This window comes from Chiloscyllium plagiosum, unplaced genomic scaffold, assembly GCF_037043375.1.
Source record: "Chiloscyllium plagiosum isolate Xiang-an unplaced genomic scaffold, Cpla_swu_hap1 HiC_scaffold_46, whole genome shotgun sequence".
NCBI lineage: Eukaryota > Metazoa > Chordata > Chondrichthyes > Orectolobiformes > Hemiscylliidae > Chiloscyllium > Chiloscyllium plagiosum.
In genome coordinates this window covers 1,260,694-1,278,328 of record NW_028270184.1, presented here as the reverse complement: position 1 = coordinate 1,278,328, position 17,635 = coordinate 1,260,694, and the positions used below count along the sequence as shown (strand labels likewise).

At 69.9% G+C, this 17,635-nt stretch overlaps 1 protein-coding gene across 3 annotated transcripts in view; it reads right to left on the bottom strand.

Annotated features, from left to right (window-relative positions):
• b3gat3 (beta-1,3-glucuronyltransferase 3 (glucuronosyltransferase I)) overlaps window positions 1-15,485 on the bottom strand; it is a 39,043-nt gene extending 23,558 nt beyond the window's left edge. Inside the window, exon 1 of one of the 3 annotated variants that reach the window (XM_043682550.2) lies at window positions 15,340-15,485. In XM_043682550.2, coding sequence (XP_043538485.1) covers window positions 15,340-15,430 — 91 coding nt within the window. In that variant the 5' untranslated portion in view covers window positions 15,431-15,485. The remainder of the gene's footprint in view (window positions 1-15,339) is intronic. The other 2 variants (XM_043682552.2, XM_043682551.2) reach the window with 2 other exon arrangements.
• Between the last annotated feature and the right edge of the window lie 2,150 nt (window positions 15,486-17,635).

The following is a 17,635-nucleotide window of genomic DNA, read 5'->3' as shown; positions in this document are numbered from 1 at the left end:
GGCGATGGGGAGGTGACGGCGATGGGGAGGTGACGGCGATGGGGAGGTGACGGCGATGGGGAGGTGACGGCGATGGGGAGGTGACGGCGATGGGGAGGTGACGGCGATGGGGAGGTGACGGCGATGGGGAGGTGACGGCGATGGGGAGGTGACGGCGATGGGGAGGTGACGGCGATGGGGAGGTGACGGCGATGGGGAGGTGACGGCGATGGGGAGGTGACGGCGATGGGGAGGTGACGGCGATGGGGAGGTGACGGCGATGGGGAGGTGACGGCGATGGGGAGGTGACGGCGATGGGGAGGTGACGGCGATGGGGAGGTGACGGCGATGGGGAGGTGACGGCGATGGGGAGGTGACGGCGATGGGGAGGTGACGGCGATGGGGAGGTGACGGCGATGGGGAGGTGACGGCGATGGGGAGGTGACGGCGATGGGGAGGTGACGGCGATGGGGAGGTGACGGCGATGGGGAGGTGACGGCGATGGGGAGGTGACGGCGATGGGGAGGTGACGGCGATGGGGAGGTGACGGCGATGGGGAGGTGACGGCGATGGGGAGGTGACGGCGATGGGGAGGTGACGGCGATGGGGAGGTGACGGCGATGGGGAGGTGACGGCGATGGGGAGGTGACGGCGATGGGGAGGTGACGGCGATGGGGAGGTGACGGCGATGGGGAGGTGACGGCGATGGGGAGGTGACGGCGATGGGGAGGTGACGGCGATGGGGAGGTGACGGCGATGGGGAGGTGACGGCGATGGGGAGGTGACGGCGATGGGGAGGTGACGGCGATGGGGAGGTGACGGCGATGGGGAGGTGACGGCGATGGGGAGGTGACGGCGATGGGGAGGTGACGGCGATGGGGAGGTGACGGCGATGGGGAGGTGACGGTGATGGGGAGGTGACGGTGATGGGGAGGTGACGGTGATGGGGAGGTGACGGTGATGGGGAGGTGACGGTGATGGGGAGGTGACGGTGATGGGGAGGTGACGGTGATGGGGAGGTGACGGTGATGGGGAGGTGACGGTGATGGGGAGGTGACGGTGATGGGGAGGTGACGGTGATGGGGAGGTGACGGTGATGGGGAGGTGACGGTGATGGGGAGGTGACGGTGATGGGGAGGTGACGGTGATGGGGAGGTGACGGTGATGGGGAGGTGACGGTGATGGGGGGAGGGGGTGATGGGGGGAGGGGGTGACGGTGATGGGGGGGTGACGTGATGGGGAGGTGACGGTGATGGGGGGAGGGGTTGATGGGGGGGTGGGGGGTGACGGTGATTGGGGGTGACGGTGATGGGGGGGAGGGGGTGATGGGGGGGGGAGGGGTGACGGTGATGGGGGGGTGACGGTGATGGGGGGGTGACGGTGATGGGGTGATGGGGGGAGGGGGTGATGGGGGGAGGGGGTGGGGAGGTGACGGTGATGGGGGGAGGGGGTGATGGGGGGGTGGTGGTGATGGGGGGGTGACGGTGATGGGGGGGTGACGGTGATGGGGGGGTGACGGTGATGGGGTGATGGGGGGAGGGGGTGATGGGGTGAGGGGGTGGGGAGGTGACGGTGATGGGGGGGAGGGGGTGATGGGGGGTGGGGGGTGACGGTGACGGGGGGGCGACGGTGACGGGGGGGCGACGGTGACGGGGGGGCGACGGTGACGGGGGGGGGCGACGGTGACGGGGGGGGCGACGGTGACGGGGGGGGCCACGGTGACGGGGGGGGCCACGGTGACGGGGGGGGCCACGGTGACGGGGGGGCGACGGTGACGGGGGGGGCGACGGTGACGGGGGGGGCGACGGTGACGGTGGGGCGACGGTGACGGTGGGGCGACGGTGACGAGGGGGCGACGGTGACGGGGGGGCGACGGTGACGGGGGGGGCGACGGTGACGGGGCGACGGTGACGGGGGGGCGACGGTGACGGGGGGGCGACGGTGACGGGGGGGGTGACGGTGACGGTGACGGGGGGGTGACGGTGACGGGGGGGGAGTGACGGTGACGGGGGGGGGGTGACGGTGACGGGGGGGGTGACGGTGACGGGGGGGGTGACGGTGACGGGGGGGGTGACGGTGACGGGGGGGGTGACGGTGACGGGGGGGTGACGGTGACGGGGGGGTGACGGTGACGGGGGGGGGTGACGGTGACGGGGGGGGTGACGGTGACGGGGGGGGGTGACGGTGACGGGGGGGGGTGACGGTGACGGGGGGGGTGACGGTGACGGGGGGGGTGACGGTGACGGGGGGGGTGACGGTGACGGGGGGGGTGACGGTGACGGGGGGGGGGTGACGGTGACGGGGGGGGTGACGGTGACGGGGGGGGTGACGGTGACGGGGGGGTGACGGTGACGGGGGGGGTGACGGTGACGGGGGGGGTGACGGTGACGGGGGGGGTGACGGTGATGGGGGGGGTGACGGTGATGGGGTGATGGGGGGAGGGGGTGGGGAGGTGACGGTGATGGGGGGAGGGGGTGATGGGGGGGTGGGGGGTGACGGTGATGGGGGGGGTGACGGTGATGGGGGGCGTGACGGTGATGGGGGGCGTGACGGTGATGGGGGGGGTGACGGTGATGGGGGGGGTGACGGTGATGGGGGGGGTGACGGTGATGGGGGGGGTGACGGTGATGGGGGGGGTGACGGTGATGGGGGGGGTGACGGTGATGGGGGGGGTGACGGTGATGGGGGGGTGACGGTGATGGGGGGGGTGACGGTGATGGGGGGGGTGACGGTGATGGGGGGGGTGACGGTGATGGGGGGGTGACGGTGATGGGGGGGGTGACGGTGATGGGGGGGGTGACGGTGATGGGGGGGTGACGGTGATGGGGGGGGTGACGGTGATGGGGGGGGTGACGGTGATGGGGGGGGTGACGGTGATGGGGGGGGTGACGGTGATGGGGGGGGTGACGGTGATGGGGGGGGTGACGGTGATGGGGGGGGTGACGGTGATGGGGGGGGTGACGGTGATGGGGGGGGTGACGGTGATGGGGGGGGTGACGGTGATGGGGGGGGTGACGGTGATGGGGGGGGTGACGGTGATGGGGGGGGTGACGGTGATGGGGGGGTGACGGTGATGGGGGGGTGACGGTGATGGGGGGGGTGACGGTGATGGGGGGGGTGACGGTGATGGGGGGGGTGACGGTGATGGGGGGGGTGACGGTGATGGGGGGGGTGGCGGTGATGGGGGGCGTGGCGGTGATGGGGGGCGTGGCGGTGATGGGGGGCGTGGCGGTGATGGGGGGCGTGGCGGTGATGGGGGGCGTGGCGGTGATGGGGGGCGTGGCGGTGATGGGGGGGGCGGTGATGGGGGGGGGACGGTGATGGGGGGGGGACGGTGATGGGGGTGACGGGGTGGGGGTGGGGACGGTGATGGCGGCGTGGGGGTGACGGGGTGGGGGGGTACGGTGATGGGGGGGTGACGGTGATGGGGGTGGGAGGTGGGGGTGATGGGGGGTGGGGGGTGACGGTGATGGGGAGGGTGGGAGGTGGGGGTGATGGGGGGGTGACGGTGATGGGGAGGTGACGGTGATGGGGGGAGGGGGTGATGGGGGTGACGGTGATGGGGAGGTGACGGTGATGGGGGGGGTGGGGGGTGACGGTGATGGGGGGGTGACGGTGATGGGGGGAGGCGGTGATGGGGGGGAGGGGGTGACGGTGATGGGGGTGACGGTGATGGGGGGGTGGGGGTGATGGGGGTGACGGTGATGGGGGGTGGGAGTTGGGGGTGATGGGGGGGTGACGGTGATGGGGGGAGGGGGTGATGGGGGGGTGACGGTGATGGGGGGGGTGACGGTGATGGGGGGGGTGACGGTGATGGGGGGGGTGACGGTGATGGGGGGGGTGACGGTGATGGGGGGGGTGACGGTGATGGGGGGGGTGACGGTGATGGGGGGGGTGACGGTGATGGGGGGGGTGACGGTGATGGGGGGGGTGACGGTGATGGGGGGGGTGACGGTGATGGGGGGGTGACGGTGATGGGGGGGGTGACGGTGATGGGGGGGGTGACGGTGATGGGGGGGTGACGGTGATGGGGGGGGTGACGGTGATGGGGGGGGTGACGGTGATGGGGGGGGTGACGGTGATGGGGGGGGTGACGGTGATGGGGGGGGTGACGGTGATGGGGGGGGTGACGGTGATGGGGGGGGTGACGGTGATGGGGGGGTGACGGTGATGGGGGGGGTGACGGTGATGGGGGGGGTGACGGTGATGGGGGGGTGACGGTGATGGGGTGATGGGGGGAGGGGGTGATGGGGGGAGGGGGTGGGGAGGTGACGGTGATGGGGGGAGGGGGTGATGGGGGGTGACGGTGACGGGGGGGGCGACGGTGACGGGGGGGCGACGGTGACGGGGGGGCGACGGTGACGGGGGGGGCGACGGTGACGGGGGGCGACGGTGACAGGGGGGCGACGGTGACGGGGAGGCGACGGTGACGGGGGGGCGACGGTGACGGGGGGGGGGACGGTGACGGGGGGGCGACGGTGACGGGGGGGGCGACAGTGACGGGGGGGGCGACAGTGACGGGGGGGCGACAGTGACGGGGGGGCGACAGTGACGGGGTGGGGGTGGGGACGGTGAAGGGGGCGTGGGGGTGACGGGGTGGGGGGGGGACGGTGATGGGGGGGTGACGGTGATGGGGGTGGGAGGTGGGGGTGATGGGGGGGTGGGGGTGATGGGGGGGTGGGGGTGATGGGGGGGTGGGGGTGATGGGGGGGTGGGGGTGATGGGGAGGGTGGGAGGTGGGGGTGATGGGGGGGTGACGGTGATGGGGAGGTGACGGTGATGGGGGGAGGGGGTGATGGGGGGTGACGGTGATGGGGGGTGACGGTGATGGGGGGTGTCGGTGATGGGGGAGGCGGTGATGGGGGGAGGCGGTGATGGGGGGAGGCGGTGATGGGGGGAGGCGGTGATGGGGGGGAGGGGGTGATGGGGGGGAGGGGGTGGGGGTGACGGTGATGGGGGGAGGGGGTGGGGGTGACGGTGATGGGGGGGTGACGGTGATGGGGGGTGACGGTGATGGGGGGGTGGGAGTTGGGGGTGATGGGGGGGGTGACGGTGATGGGGGGGTGGGGGGTGACGGTGATGCGGGGTGACGGTGATGGGGGAAGGGGGTGATGGGGGGGAGGGGGTGGGGGTGACGTTGATGGGGGGGTGGGGGTGATGGGGGGGAGGGGGAAAGTGGGTGATGGGGGGGTGACGGTGATGGGGAGGTGACGGTGATGGGGGGTGGGAGGTGGGGGTGATGGGGGGGTGGGGGTGATGGGGGGGTGGGGGGTGACGGTGATGGGGGGGTGGGGGGTGACGGTGATGGGGGGGGGTGGGAGGTGGGGGTGATGACGGTGATGGGGAGGTGACGGTGATGGGGGGAGGGGGTGATGGGGGGTGACGGTGATGGGGGGATGGGGGGTGACGGTGATGGGGGGCTGGGAGGTGGGGATGATGACGGTGATGGGGAGGTGACGGTGATGGGGGGAGGGGGTGATGGGGGGTGACGGTGATGGGGGGATGGGGGGTGACGGTGATGGGGGGGTGGGGGGTGACGGTGATGGGGGGAGGCGGTGATGGGGGAGGGGAGGGGGTAACGGTGATGGGTGGAGGGGGTGGGGGTGACGGTGATGGGGGGGCGACGGTGACGGGGGGGGCGACGGTGACGGGGGGGGCGACGGTGACGGGGGGGCGACGGTGACGGGGGGGGGCGACGGTGACGGGGGGGGGGGCGACGGTGACGGGGGGGGGGCGACGGTGACGGGGCGACGGTGACCGGGGGGGGGGGGGCGACGGTGACCGGGGGGGGCGACGGTGACGGGGGGGGGGCGACGGTGACGGGGGGGGCGACGGTGACGGGGGGGGCGACGGTGACGGGGGAGTGACGGTGACGGGGGAGGTGACGGTGACGGGGGAGGTGACGGTGACGGGGGAGGTGACGGTGACGGGGGAGGTGACGGTGATGGGGAGGTGACGGTGATGGGGAGGTGACGGTGATGGGGAGGTGACGGTGATGGGGAGGTGACGGTGATGGGGAGGTGACGGTGATGGGGAGGTGACGGTGATGGGGAGGTGACGGTGATGGGGAGGTGACGGTGATGGGGAGGTGACGGTGATGGGGAGGTGACGGTGATGGGGAGGTGACGGTGATGGGGAGGTGACGGTGATGGGGAGGTGACGGTGATGGGGAGGTGACGGTGATGGGGAGGTGACGGTGATGGGGAGGTGACGGTGATGGGGAGGTGACGGTGATGGGGAGGTGACGGTGATGGGGAGGTGACGGTGATGGGGAGGTGACGGTGATGGGGAGGTGACGGTGATGGGGAGGTGACGGTGATGGGGAGGTGACGGTGATGGGGAGGTGACGGTGATGGGGAGGTGACGGTGATGGGGAGGTGACGGTGATGGGGAGGTGACGGTGATGGGGAGGTGACGGTGATGGGGAGGTGACGGTGATGGGGAGGTGACGGTGATGGGGAGGTGACGGTGATGGGGAGGTGACGGTGATGGGGAGGTGACGGTGATGGGGAGGTGACGGTGATGGGGAGGTGACGGTGATGGGGAGGTGACGGTGATGGGGGGAGGGGGTGATGGGGGGAGGGGGTGATGGGGGGAGGGGGTGATGGGGGAGGGGGTGACGGTGATGGGGGGGTGACGTGATGGGGAGGTGACGGTGATGGGGGGAGGGGTTGATGGGGGGGTGGGGGGTGACGGTGATTGGGGGTGACGGTGATGGGGGGGAGGGGGTGATGGGGGGGGGAGGGGTGACGGTGATGGGGGGGTGACGGTGATGGGGGGGTGACGGTGATGGGGTGATGGGGGGAGGGGGTGATGGGGGGAGGGGGTGGGGAGGTGACGGTGATGGGGGGAGGGGGTGATGGGGGGGTGGTGGTGATGGGGGGGTGACGGTGATGGGGGGGTGACGGTGATGGGGGGGTGACGGTGATGGGGGGGTGACGGTGATGGGGTGATGGGGGGAGGGGGTGATGGGGTGAGGGGGTGGGGAGGTGACGGTGATGGGGGGGAGGGGGTGATGGGGGGTGGGGGGTGACGGTGACGGGGGGGCGACGGTGACGGGGGGGCGACGGTGACGGGGGGGCGACGGTGACGGGGGGGGGCGACGGTGACGGGGGGGGGCGACGGTGACGGGGGGGGCCACGGTGACGGGGGGGGGCCACGGTGACGGGGGGGCGACGGTGACGGGGGGGGCGACGGTGACGGTGGGGCGACGGTGACGGTGGGGCGACGGTGACGGTGGGGCGACGGTGACGGGGGGGCGACGGTGACGGGGGGGCGACGGTGACGGGGGGGCGACGGTGACGGGGGGGCGACGGTGACGGGGGGGCGACGGTGACGGGGGGGCGACGGTGACGGGGGGGGCGACGGTGACGGGGGGGCGACGGTGACGGGGGGGCGACGGTGACGGGGGGGGTGACGGTGACGGGGGGGGTGACGGTGACGGTGACGGGGGGGAGTGACGGTGACGGGGGGGGGTGACGGTGACGGGGGGGGTGACGGTGACGGGGGGGGTGACGGTGACGGGGGGGGTGACGGTGACGGGGGGGGTGACGGTGACGGGGGGGTGACGGTGACGGGGGGGTGACGGTGACGGGGGGGTGACGGTGACGGGGGGGGGGTGACGGTGACGGGGGGGGGTGACGGTGACGGGGGGGGTGACGGTGACGGGGGGGGTGACGGTGACGGGGGGGGTGACGGTGACGGGGGGGGTGACGGTGACGGGGGGGGGTGACGGTGACGGGGGGGGTGACGGTGACGGGGGGGGTGACGGTGACGGGGGGGGTGACGGTGACGGGGGGGGTGACGGTGACGGGGGGGTGACGGTGACGGGGGGGGTGACGGTGACGGGGGGGGTGACGGTGACGGGGGGGGTGACGGTGACGGGGGGGGTGACGGTGACGGGGGGGGTGACGGTGACGGGGGGGGTGACGGTGACGGGGGGGGGTGACGGTGACGGGGGGGTGACGGTGACGGGGGGGGTGACGGTGACGGGGGGGGTGACGGTGACGGGGGGGGTGACGGTGACGGGGGGGGTGACGGTGACGGGGGGGGTGACGGTGACGGGGGGGGTGACGGTGACGGGGGGGGTGACGGTGACGGGGGGGGTGACGGTGACGGGGGGGGTGACGGTGACGGGGGGGGTGACGGTGACGGGGGGGTGACGGTGACGGGGGGGGTGACGGTGACGGGGGGGGTGACGGTGACGGGGGGGGTGACGGTGACGGGGGGGGTGACGGTGACGGGGGGGGTGACGGTGACGGGGGGGGTGACGGTGATGGGGGGGGTGACGGTGATGGGGGGGGTGACGGTGATGGGGTGATGGGGGGAGGGGGTGGGGAGGTGACGGTGATGGGGGGAGGGGGTGATGGGGGGGTGGGGGGTGACGGTGATGGGGGGGGTGACGGTGATGGGGGGCGTGACGGTGATGGGGGGGTGACGGTGATGGGGGGGTGACGGTGATGGGGGGGGTGACGGTGATGGGGGGGGTGACGGTGATGGGGGGGGTGACGGTGATGGGGGGGGTGACGGTGATGGGGGGGTGACGGTGATGGGGGGAGTGACGGTGATGGGGGGGGTGACGGTGATGGGGGGGGTGACGGTGATGGGGGGGGTGACGGTGATGGGGGGGGTGACGGTGATGGGGGGGGTGACGGTGATGGGGGGGGTGACGGTGATGGGGGGGGTGACGGTGATGGGGGGGGTGACGGTGATGGGGGGGGTGACGGTGATGGGGGGGGTGACGGTGATGGGGGGGGTGACGGTGATGGGGGGGGTGACGGTGATGGGGGGGTGACGGTGATGGGGGGGTGACGGTGATGGGGGGGGTGACGGTGATGGGGGGGGTGACGGTGATGGGGGGGGTGACGGTGATGGGGGGGGTGACGGTGATGGGGGGGGGTGGCGGTGATGGGGGGCGTGGCGGTGATGGGGGGCGTGGCGGTGATGGGGGGCGTGGCGGTGATGGGGGGCGTGGCGGTGATGGGGGGGGCGGTGATGGGGGGGGGACGGTGATGGGGGGGGGACGGTGATGGGGGTGACGGGGTGGGGTTGGGAACGGTGATGGCGGCGTGGGGGTGACGGGGTGGGGGGGGTACGGTGATGGGGGGGTGACGGTGATGGGGGTGGGAGGTGGGGGTGATGGGGGGTGGGGGGTGACGGTGATGGGGAGGGTGGGAGGTGGGGGTGATGGGGGGGTGACGGTGATGGGGAGGTGACGGTGATGGGGGGAGGGGGTGATGGGGGTGACGGTGATGGGGAGGTGACGGTGATGGGGGGGGTGGGGGGTGACGGTGATGGGGGGGTGACGGTGATGGGGGGAGGCGGTGATGGGGGGGAGGGGGTGACGGTGATGGGGGTGACGGTGATGGGGGGGTGGGGGTGATGGGGGGTGACGGTGATGGGGGGTGGGAGTTGGGGGTGATGGGGGGGTGACGGTGATGGGGGGAGGGGGTGATGGGGGGGTGACGGTGATGGGGGGGGTGACGGTGATGGGGGGGGTGACGGTGATGGGGGGGGTGACGGTGATGGGGGGGTGACGGTGATGGGGGGGGTGACGGTGATGGGGGGGGTGACGGTGATGGGGGGGGTGACGGTGATGGGGGGGGTGACGGTGATGGGGGGGGTGACGGTGATGGGGGGGGTGACGGTGATGGGGGGGGTGACGGTGATGGGGGGGGTGACGGTGATGGGGGGGGTGACGGTGATGGGGGGGGTGACGGTGATGGGGGGGGTGACGGTGATGGGGGGGGTGACGGTGATGGGGGGGGTGACGGTGATGGGGGGGGTGACGGTGATGGGGGGGGTGACGGTGATGGGGGGGGTGACGGTGATGGGGGGGGTGACGGTGATGGGGGGGGTGACGGTGATGGGGGGGTGACGGTGATGGGGGGGGTGACGGTGATGGGGGGGGTGACGGTGATGGGGGGGGTGACGGTGATGGGGGGGGGTGACGGTGATGGGGTGATGGGGGGAGGGGGTGATGGGGGGAGGGGGTGGGGAGGTGACGGTGATGGGGGGAGGGGGTGATGGGGGGTGACGGTGACGGGGGGGGCGACGGTGACGGGGGGGCGACGGTGACGGGGGGGCGACGGTGACGGGGGGGGCGACGGTGACGGGGGGCGACGGTGACAGGGGGGCGACGGTGACAGGGGGGCGACGGTGACAGGGGGGCGACGGTGACGGGGAGGCGACGGTGACGGGGGGGCGACGGTGACGGGGGGGGGGACGGTGACGGGGGGGCGACGGTGACGGGGGGGCGACAGTGACGGGGGGGGCGACAGTGACGGGGGGGCGACAGTGACGGGGGGGCGACAGTGACGGGGTGGGGGTGGGGACGGTGAAGGGGGCGTGGGGGTGACGGGGTGGGGGGGGACGGTGATGGGGGGGTGACGGTGATGGGGGTGGGAGGTGGGGGTGATGGGGGGGTGGGGGTGATGGGGGGGTGGGGGTGATGGGGGGGTGGGGGTGATGGGGAGGGTGGGAGGTGGGGGTGATGGGGGGGTGACGGTGATGGGGAGGTGACGGTGATGGGGGGAGGGGGTGATGGGGGGTGACGGTGATGGGGGGTGACGGTGATGGGGGGTGTCGGTGATGGGGGGTGTCGGTGATGGGGGGTGTCGGTGATGGGGGGAGGCGGTGATGGGGGGAGGCGGTGATGGGGGGAGGCGGTGATGGGGGGGAGGGGGTGGGGGTGACGGTGATGGGGGGAGGGGGTGGGGGTGACGGTGATGGGGGGGTGACGGTGATGGGGGGTGACGGTGATGGGGGGGTGGGAGTTGGGGGTGATGGGGGGGGTGACGGTGATGGGGGGGTGGGGGGTGACGGTGATGCGGGGTGACGGTGATGGGGGAAGGGGGTGATGGGGGGGAGGGGGTGGGGGTGACGTTGATGGGGGGGTGGGGGTGATGGGGGGGAGGGGGAAAGTGGGTGATGGGGGGGTGACGGTGATGGGGAGGTGACGGTGATGGGGGGTGGGAGGTGGGGGTGATGGGGGGGTGGGGGTGATGGGGGGGTGGGGGGTGACGGTGATGGGGGGGGTGGGGGGTGACGGTGATGGGGGGGGGGTGGGAGGTGGGGGTGATGACGGTGATGGGGAGGTGACGGTGATGGGGGGAGGGGGTGATGGGGGGTGACGGTGATGGGGGGATGGGGGGTGACGGTGATGGGGGGCTGGGAGGTGGGGATGATGACGGTGATGGGGAGGTGACGGTGATGGGGGGAGGGGGTGATGGGGGGTGACGGTGATGGGGGGATGGGGGGTGACGGTGATGGGGGGGTGGGGGGTGACGGTGATGGGGGGAGGCGGTGATGGGGGAGGGGAGGGGGTAACGGTGATGGGTGGAGGGGGTGGGGGTGACGGTGATGGGGGGGCGACGGTGACGGGGGGGGCGACGGTGACGGGGGGGGCGACGGTGACGGGGGGGGCGACGGTGACGGGGGGGGGCGACGGTGACGGGGGGGGGGGGCGACGGTGACGGGGGGGGGGCGACGGTGACGGGGCGACGGTGACCGGGGGGGGGGGGCGACGGTGACCGGGGGGGGCGACGGTGACGGGGGGGGGGGCGACGGTGACGGGGGGGGCGACGGTGACGGGGGGGGCGACGGTGACGGGGGGGGGGGCGACGGTGACGGGGGGGGGGCGACGGTGACGGGGGGGGGGCGACGGTGACGGGGGGGGGGCGACGGTGACCGGGGGGGGGGCGACGGTGACCGGGGGGGGGCGACGGTGACGGGGGGGGGGGCGCGACGGTGACGGGGGGGGGGGGCGACGGTGACGGGGGGGCGACGGTGACGGGGGGGCGACGGTGACGGGGCGACGGTGACGGGGGGGGCGACGGTGACGGGGGGGGGGGGCGACGGTGACGGGGGGGGGGGGCGACGGTGACCGGGGGGGGGCGACGGTGACGGGGGGGGGGGCGCGACGGTGACGGGGGGGGGCGACGGTGACGGGGGGGGCGACGGTGACGGGGGGGGCGACGGTGACGGGGGAGTGACGGTGATGGGGGGGGTGACGGTGATGGGGGGCGTGGCGGTGATGGGGGGGGTGGCGGTGATGGGGGGCGTGGCGGTGATGGGGGGGGCGGTGATGGGGGGGGGACGGTGATGGGGGGGTGGGGGTGACGGGGTGGGGGTGGGGACGGTGATGGGGGCGTGGGGGTGACGGGGTGGGGGGGGTACGGTGATGGGGGGGTGACGGTGATGGGGGTGGGAGGTGGGGGTGATGGGGGGTGGGGGGTGACGGTGATGGGGGGGTGACGGTGATGGGGAGGTGACGGTGATGGGGGGAGGGGGTGATGGGGGGTGACGGTGATGGGGAGGTGGGGGGTGACGGTGATGGGGGGGGTGGGGGGTGACGGTGATGGGGGGGTGACGGTGATGGGGGGAGGCGGTGATGGGGGGGGAGGGGGTGGGGGTGACGGTGATGGGGGTGACGGTGATGGGGGGGTGGGGGTGATGGTGATGGGGGGGTGGGAGTTGGGGGTGATGGGGGGGTGACGGTGATGGGGGGAGGGGGTGATGGGGGGGTGACGGTGATGGAGGGGTGGGGGGTGACGGTGATGCGGGGTGACGGTGATGGGGGGGTGATGGTGATGGGGGGAGGGAGTGGGGGGTGATGGGGGGGTGGGGGGTGACGTGATGGGGGGGGTGACGGTGATGGGGGGGGTGACGGTGATGGGGGGGGTGACGGTGATGGGAGGGGTGACGGTGATGGGGGGGGTGACGGTGATGGGGGGGGTGACGGTGATGGGGGGGGTGACGGTGATGGGGGGGGTGACGGTGATGGGGGGGGTGACGGTGATGGGGGGGGTGACGGTGATGGGGGGGTGACGGTGATGGGGGGGGTGACGGTGATGGGGGGGGTGACGGTGATGGGGGGGGTGACGGTGATGGGGGGGGTGACGGTGATGGGGGGGTGACGGTGATGGGGGGGGTGACGGTGATGGGGGGGGTGACGGTGATGGGGGGGGTGACGGTGATGGGGGGGTGACGGTGATGGGGGGGTGACGGTGATGGGGGGGTGACGGTGATGGGGGGGTGACGGTGATGGGGGGAGGGGGTGATGGGGGGGAGGGGGTGATGGGGGGGAGGGGGTGATGGGGGGGAGGGGGTGATGGGGGGAGGGGGTGATGGGGGGGTGACGGTGATGGGGGGGTGACGTGATGGGGAGGTGACGGTGATGGGGGGAGGGGGTGACGGGGGGGTGGGGGGTGACGGTGATTGGGGGTGACGGTGATGGGGGGGTGACGGTGATGGGGGGGGTGACGGTGATGGGGGGGGTGACGGTGATGGGGGGGGTGACGGTGATGGGGGGGTGACGGTGATGGGGGGGTGACGGTGATGGGGGGGTGACGGTGATGGGGGGGTGACGGTGATGGGGGGTGACGGTGATGGGGGGAGGGGGTGATGGGGGGGAGGGGGTGATGGGGGGGAGGGGGTGATGGGGGAGGGGGTGATGGGGGGGTGACGGTGATGGGGGGGTGACGTGATGGGGAGGTGACGGTGATGGGGGGAGGGGGTGACGGGGGGGTGGGGGGTGACGGTGATTGGGGGTGACGGTGATGGGGGGGTGACGGTGATGGGGGGGGACGGTGACGGGGGGGTGACGGTGACGGGGGGGGTGACGGTGACGGGGGGGTGACGGTGACGGGGGGGGTGACGGTGACGGGGGGGGTGACGGTGATGGGGGGGGTGACGGTGATGGGGGGGGTGACGGTGATGGGGGGGGTGACAGTGATGGGGGGGGTGACGGTGATGGGGGGTGACGGTGATGGGGGGGGTGACGGTGATGGGGGGGGTGACGGTGATGGGGGGGGTGACGGTGATGGGGGGGGTGACGGTGATGGGGGGGTGACGGTGATGGGGGGGTGACGGTGATGGGGGGGTGACGGTGATGGGGGGGGGTGACGGTGATGGGGGGGGGTGACGGTGATGGGGGGGGGGTGACGGTGATGGGGGGGGTGACGGTGATGGGGGGGTGACGGTGATGGGGGGGGACGGTGATGGGGGGTGACGGTGATGGGGGGGTGACGGTGATGGGGGGGTGACGGTGATGGGGGGGTGACGGTGATGGGGGGTGATGGTGATGGGGGGGGACGGTGATGGGGGGGGACGGTGATGGGGGGGGACGGTGATGGGGGGGGTGTCGGTGATGGGGGGGTGACGGTGATGGGGGGGGTGACGGTGATGGGGGGGGTGACGGTGATGGGGGGGTGACGGTGATGGGGGGGGTGACGGTGATGGGGGGGTGACGGTGATTGGGGGGGGTGACGGTGATGGGGGGGGTGACGGTGATGGGGGGGGGGTGACGGTGATGGGGGGGGTGACGGTGATGGGGGGGGGTGACGGTGATGGGGGGGGTGACCGTGATGGGGGGGAGGGGGGTGATGGGGGGGTGACCGTGATGGGGGGTGACGGTGATGGGGGGGTGACGGTGATGGGGGGGTGACGGTGATGGGGGGGTGACGGTGATGGGGGGGTGACGGTGATGGGGGGGTGACGGTGATGGGGGGGTGACGGTGATGGGGAGGGACGGTGATGGGGGGGTGACGGTGATGGGGGGGTGACGGTGATGGGGGGGTGACGGTGATGGGGGGGGAGGGGGGTGATGGGGGGGGTGACCGTGATGGGGGTGATGGGGGGGGTGACCGTGATGGGGGGGAGGGGGGTGATGGGGGGTGACGGTGATGGGGGGGTGACGGTGATGGGGGGGTGACGGTGATGGGGGGGTGACGGTGATGGGGGGTGACGGTGATGGGGGGGTGACGGTGATGGGGGGGTGACGGTGATGGGGGGGTGACGGTGATGGGGGGGTGACGGTGATGGGGGGGTGACGGTGATGGGGGGGTGACGGTGATGGGGGGGTGACGGTGATGGGGGGGGTGACGGTGATGGGGGGGGTGACGGTGATGGGGGGGTGACGGTGATGGGGGGGTGACGGTGATGGGGGGGGTGACGGTGATGGGGGGGGTGACGGTGATGGGGGGGGTGACGGTGATGGGGGGGTGACGGTGATGGGGGGGTGACGGTGATGGGGGGGTGACGGTGATGGGGGGTGACGGTGATGGGGGGGTGACGGTGATGGGGGGGTGACGGTGATGGGGGGGGACGGTGATGGGGGGGGAGGGGGTGATGGGGGGGGGAGGGGGTGATGGGGGGGGGAGGGGGTGATGGGGGGGGGAGGGGGTGATGGGGGGGGGAGGGGGTGATGGAGGGGGTGATGGGGGGGGGGGTGGGGCGGGTGGGTCCTGCCTCACTGGGGACGGACCGAACGGCCTTTCGTTCCCTTCTCGAGTTTTCCTCAGGGATCCCCCACCTCCCCGCCGACCCCGGAGCTCGGTCGCCTCCGCCTGGCGCACTGACCAAGCTGCAGCAGCGCGTACATTAGGCCCAAAACCGACACCAAGAAATAGACGACAAAAACCGAGCGGAGCTTCAGCCGCGACAGCCTCATGGCGCCGGCAAGCGGACAGCCGAGCCTCACTTCCGCTGGACATCTACCGCCCTCCTCACGTCACTTCCGCCCCACTCCAGTGCACACTTCACCTCGATGTGTATCACATCCGCCCCGCTCCCCCGCCAACTTCCGCCCTGCTCCCTCGCCCTATTTCAGCCAACTTCCGCCCCGTTCTAGTTACCCACTTCCCCTCGATGTGTGTCACGTCCGCCGCGCACCGGTCGCAAACTTCCGCCCTGCTCCTGCTGCCCACTTCGCCCTTGTTTAGTGTCACGTCCGCCCCGTTCCAGCCTCTCACGTTCACTCTCTGAGGCTGCCACCGCGATAGACCATATTCACATTGCGTCACTTCCGGTTATCTGGCCATCTTGGCTCCACAGCCCAGGTCCTTTGAAATGTTCTGTGTAGTGTTTGTGACTGTGGCCACCTCACACAGGAATCAATGGGCACAACTCTATAAAATGCTGACAATAATTCGCTTTGACAATACAAAGTGTTTATGAACGACAACATTCTTTCAAGCAACTTGAAGCTTATTTTATTTACAATATAAAACAAAGTGCTGAAGAAGTTCAGCAGGTCCTGGCATCCCCTTTCGAGAGAAACAATGTTTAGGATCTGGGATAACTCTGCTTTGGTGGTTAAGAACAGGCAGAACAAACTCGAATCGTTAATTTTGTTCTTTCTCCACAAACGCTGCCCAGAGCTGCTGAATTTCTCCAGCATTTTTATTATAGATCTCTATCATCTGCAGTACTCTGCATTTATTTGTGAGCTTATTTTATTTAGCTGTTTTGTATCACTGGACTTGCTTATTTTTTCCCATATGCAGTTGTCTACAATGACGATAAGTTCACGCTCAGTGGTTCATTACATTAGCGACCTTAATTGTTCCAAAGGCTTTATCGAGAGCCAGAGGTTTGATCAGTCTGGAGTTGGATTTATTGTAACTTACAATTTGTCTTGAAAAGGAGGAGTCAAGCATATTCAATTAAGACTGTGATTTGCCTATCTTTTTATTGTTGAGAGATTTTAATGTCCATAATAAATAAACCTTTTTTCGGTGTCTTATTAAGTTGACACCTGCTACTTTGTCAAATTATTCTGGAGTTTCTAAATGGTGGGTGGCACAGTGGTTAGTACTGCTACCTAACAGTGCCAGAGACCTGGGTTCAATTCCCATCTCAGGTGACTGACTGTGGGGAGTTTGTACATTCTCTGCGTGGGTTTCTTCTGGGTGCTTTGGTTTCCTCCCACAGTCGTAGGTGAATTGGCCATGCTAAATTGCCTGTAGTGTTAGGGGTAGGGGAGTTGGTGTGGACCTGTTGGGCTGAAGGGCCTGTTTCCACACTGTAAGTAATCTAATCATGAGGTGCCAGTTGGATTTTTTAAGTTTAATTGGCTTTAATGTGTCCCTTTCCTGGCCATTCGCAATTGGGACTAGAAGGTGGGAGGTTGTGTGATTGGTGAAGTGAAGGGCAGAATTAGGGAGCAATAGCTTCAGCTTTGAGCCAGGGTGTTCAGGAATGATGTTGGGAATCTGAAATAAAAAATGAAGTGACAAGTTCAAAACTGAGATTGGTGGATTTTTATTTTGTTAGTAGTGGGATTAGGGGTTACGGAATCAAGGCAAATCGGTGAAGTTAAGATCCGGATCAGCCATGATCTCATTGGAATTGTGTCAGATGCAGTATTTGCTTTTTTACTTAATCCCAAACAGAATGGTTGCTAACTCTCCAAGGCACAAGACACAGGTCTTTGTTAAAGTGAAAGGCTGAGCACAAGCCTTCTGACCCCTACGTGCACAGTCTGGTCTTTATTAATGACAACACACTGTTTCTATTACAAACAGCTATGAACTAATTTTGTTGAATGAGGGGAGCTCTGTGTAAAGAGTAAAGTCAGGATGTCCCTGGTTCCTTACGCTCTCAACATCTACATCAGGACCAAGGAGCAAAGCTTCAAAGGATGAGCAGGAGCCTGAGAAAGCTTTAGATCAGATCCTGAGTAAATCAGACTTTGGTCTTATTTCACGCTCATGGTGACCTGCACTAACAATTATTCCAACACATTCCTCTCTGACCTCACACATTACAGCTCACTAAACTTAAGTTCACTCAACTCAGTTTACTGATTATATCCTGACAGCACTAAGTCCTGGTCACCCATCCATCTCTATACCTAGCACCTTCACTATCCCCC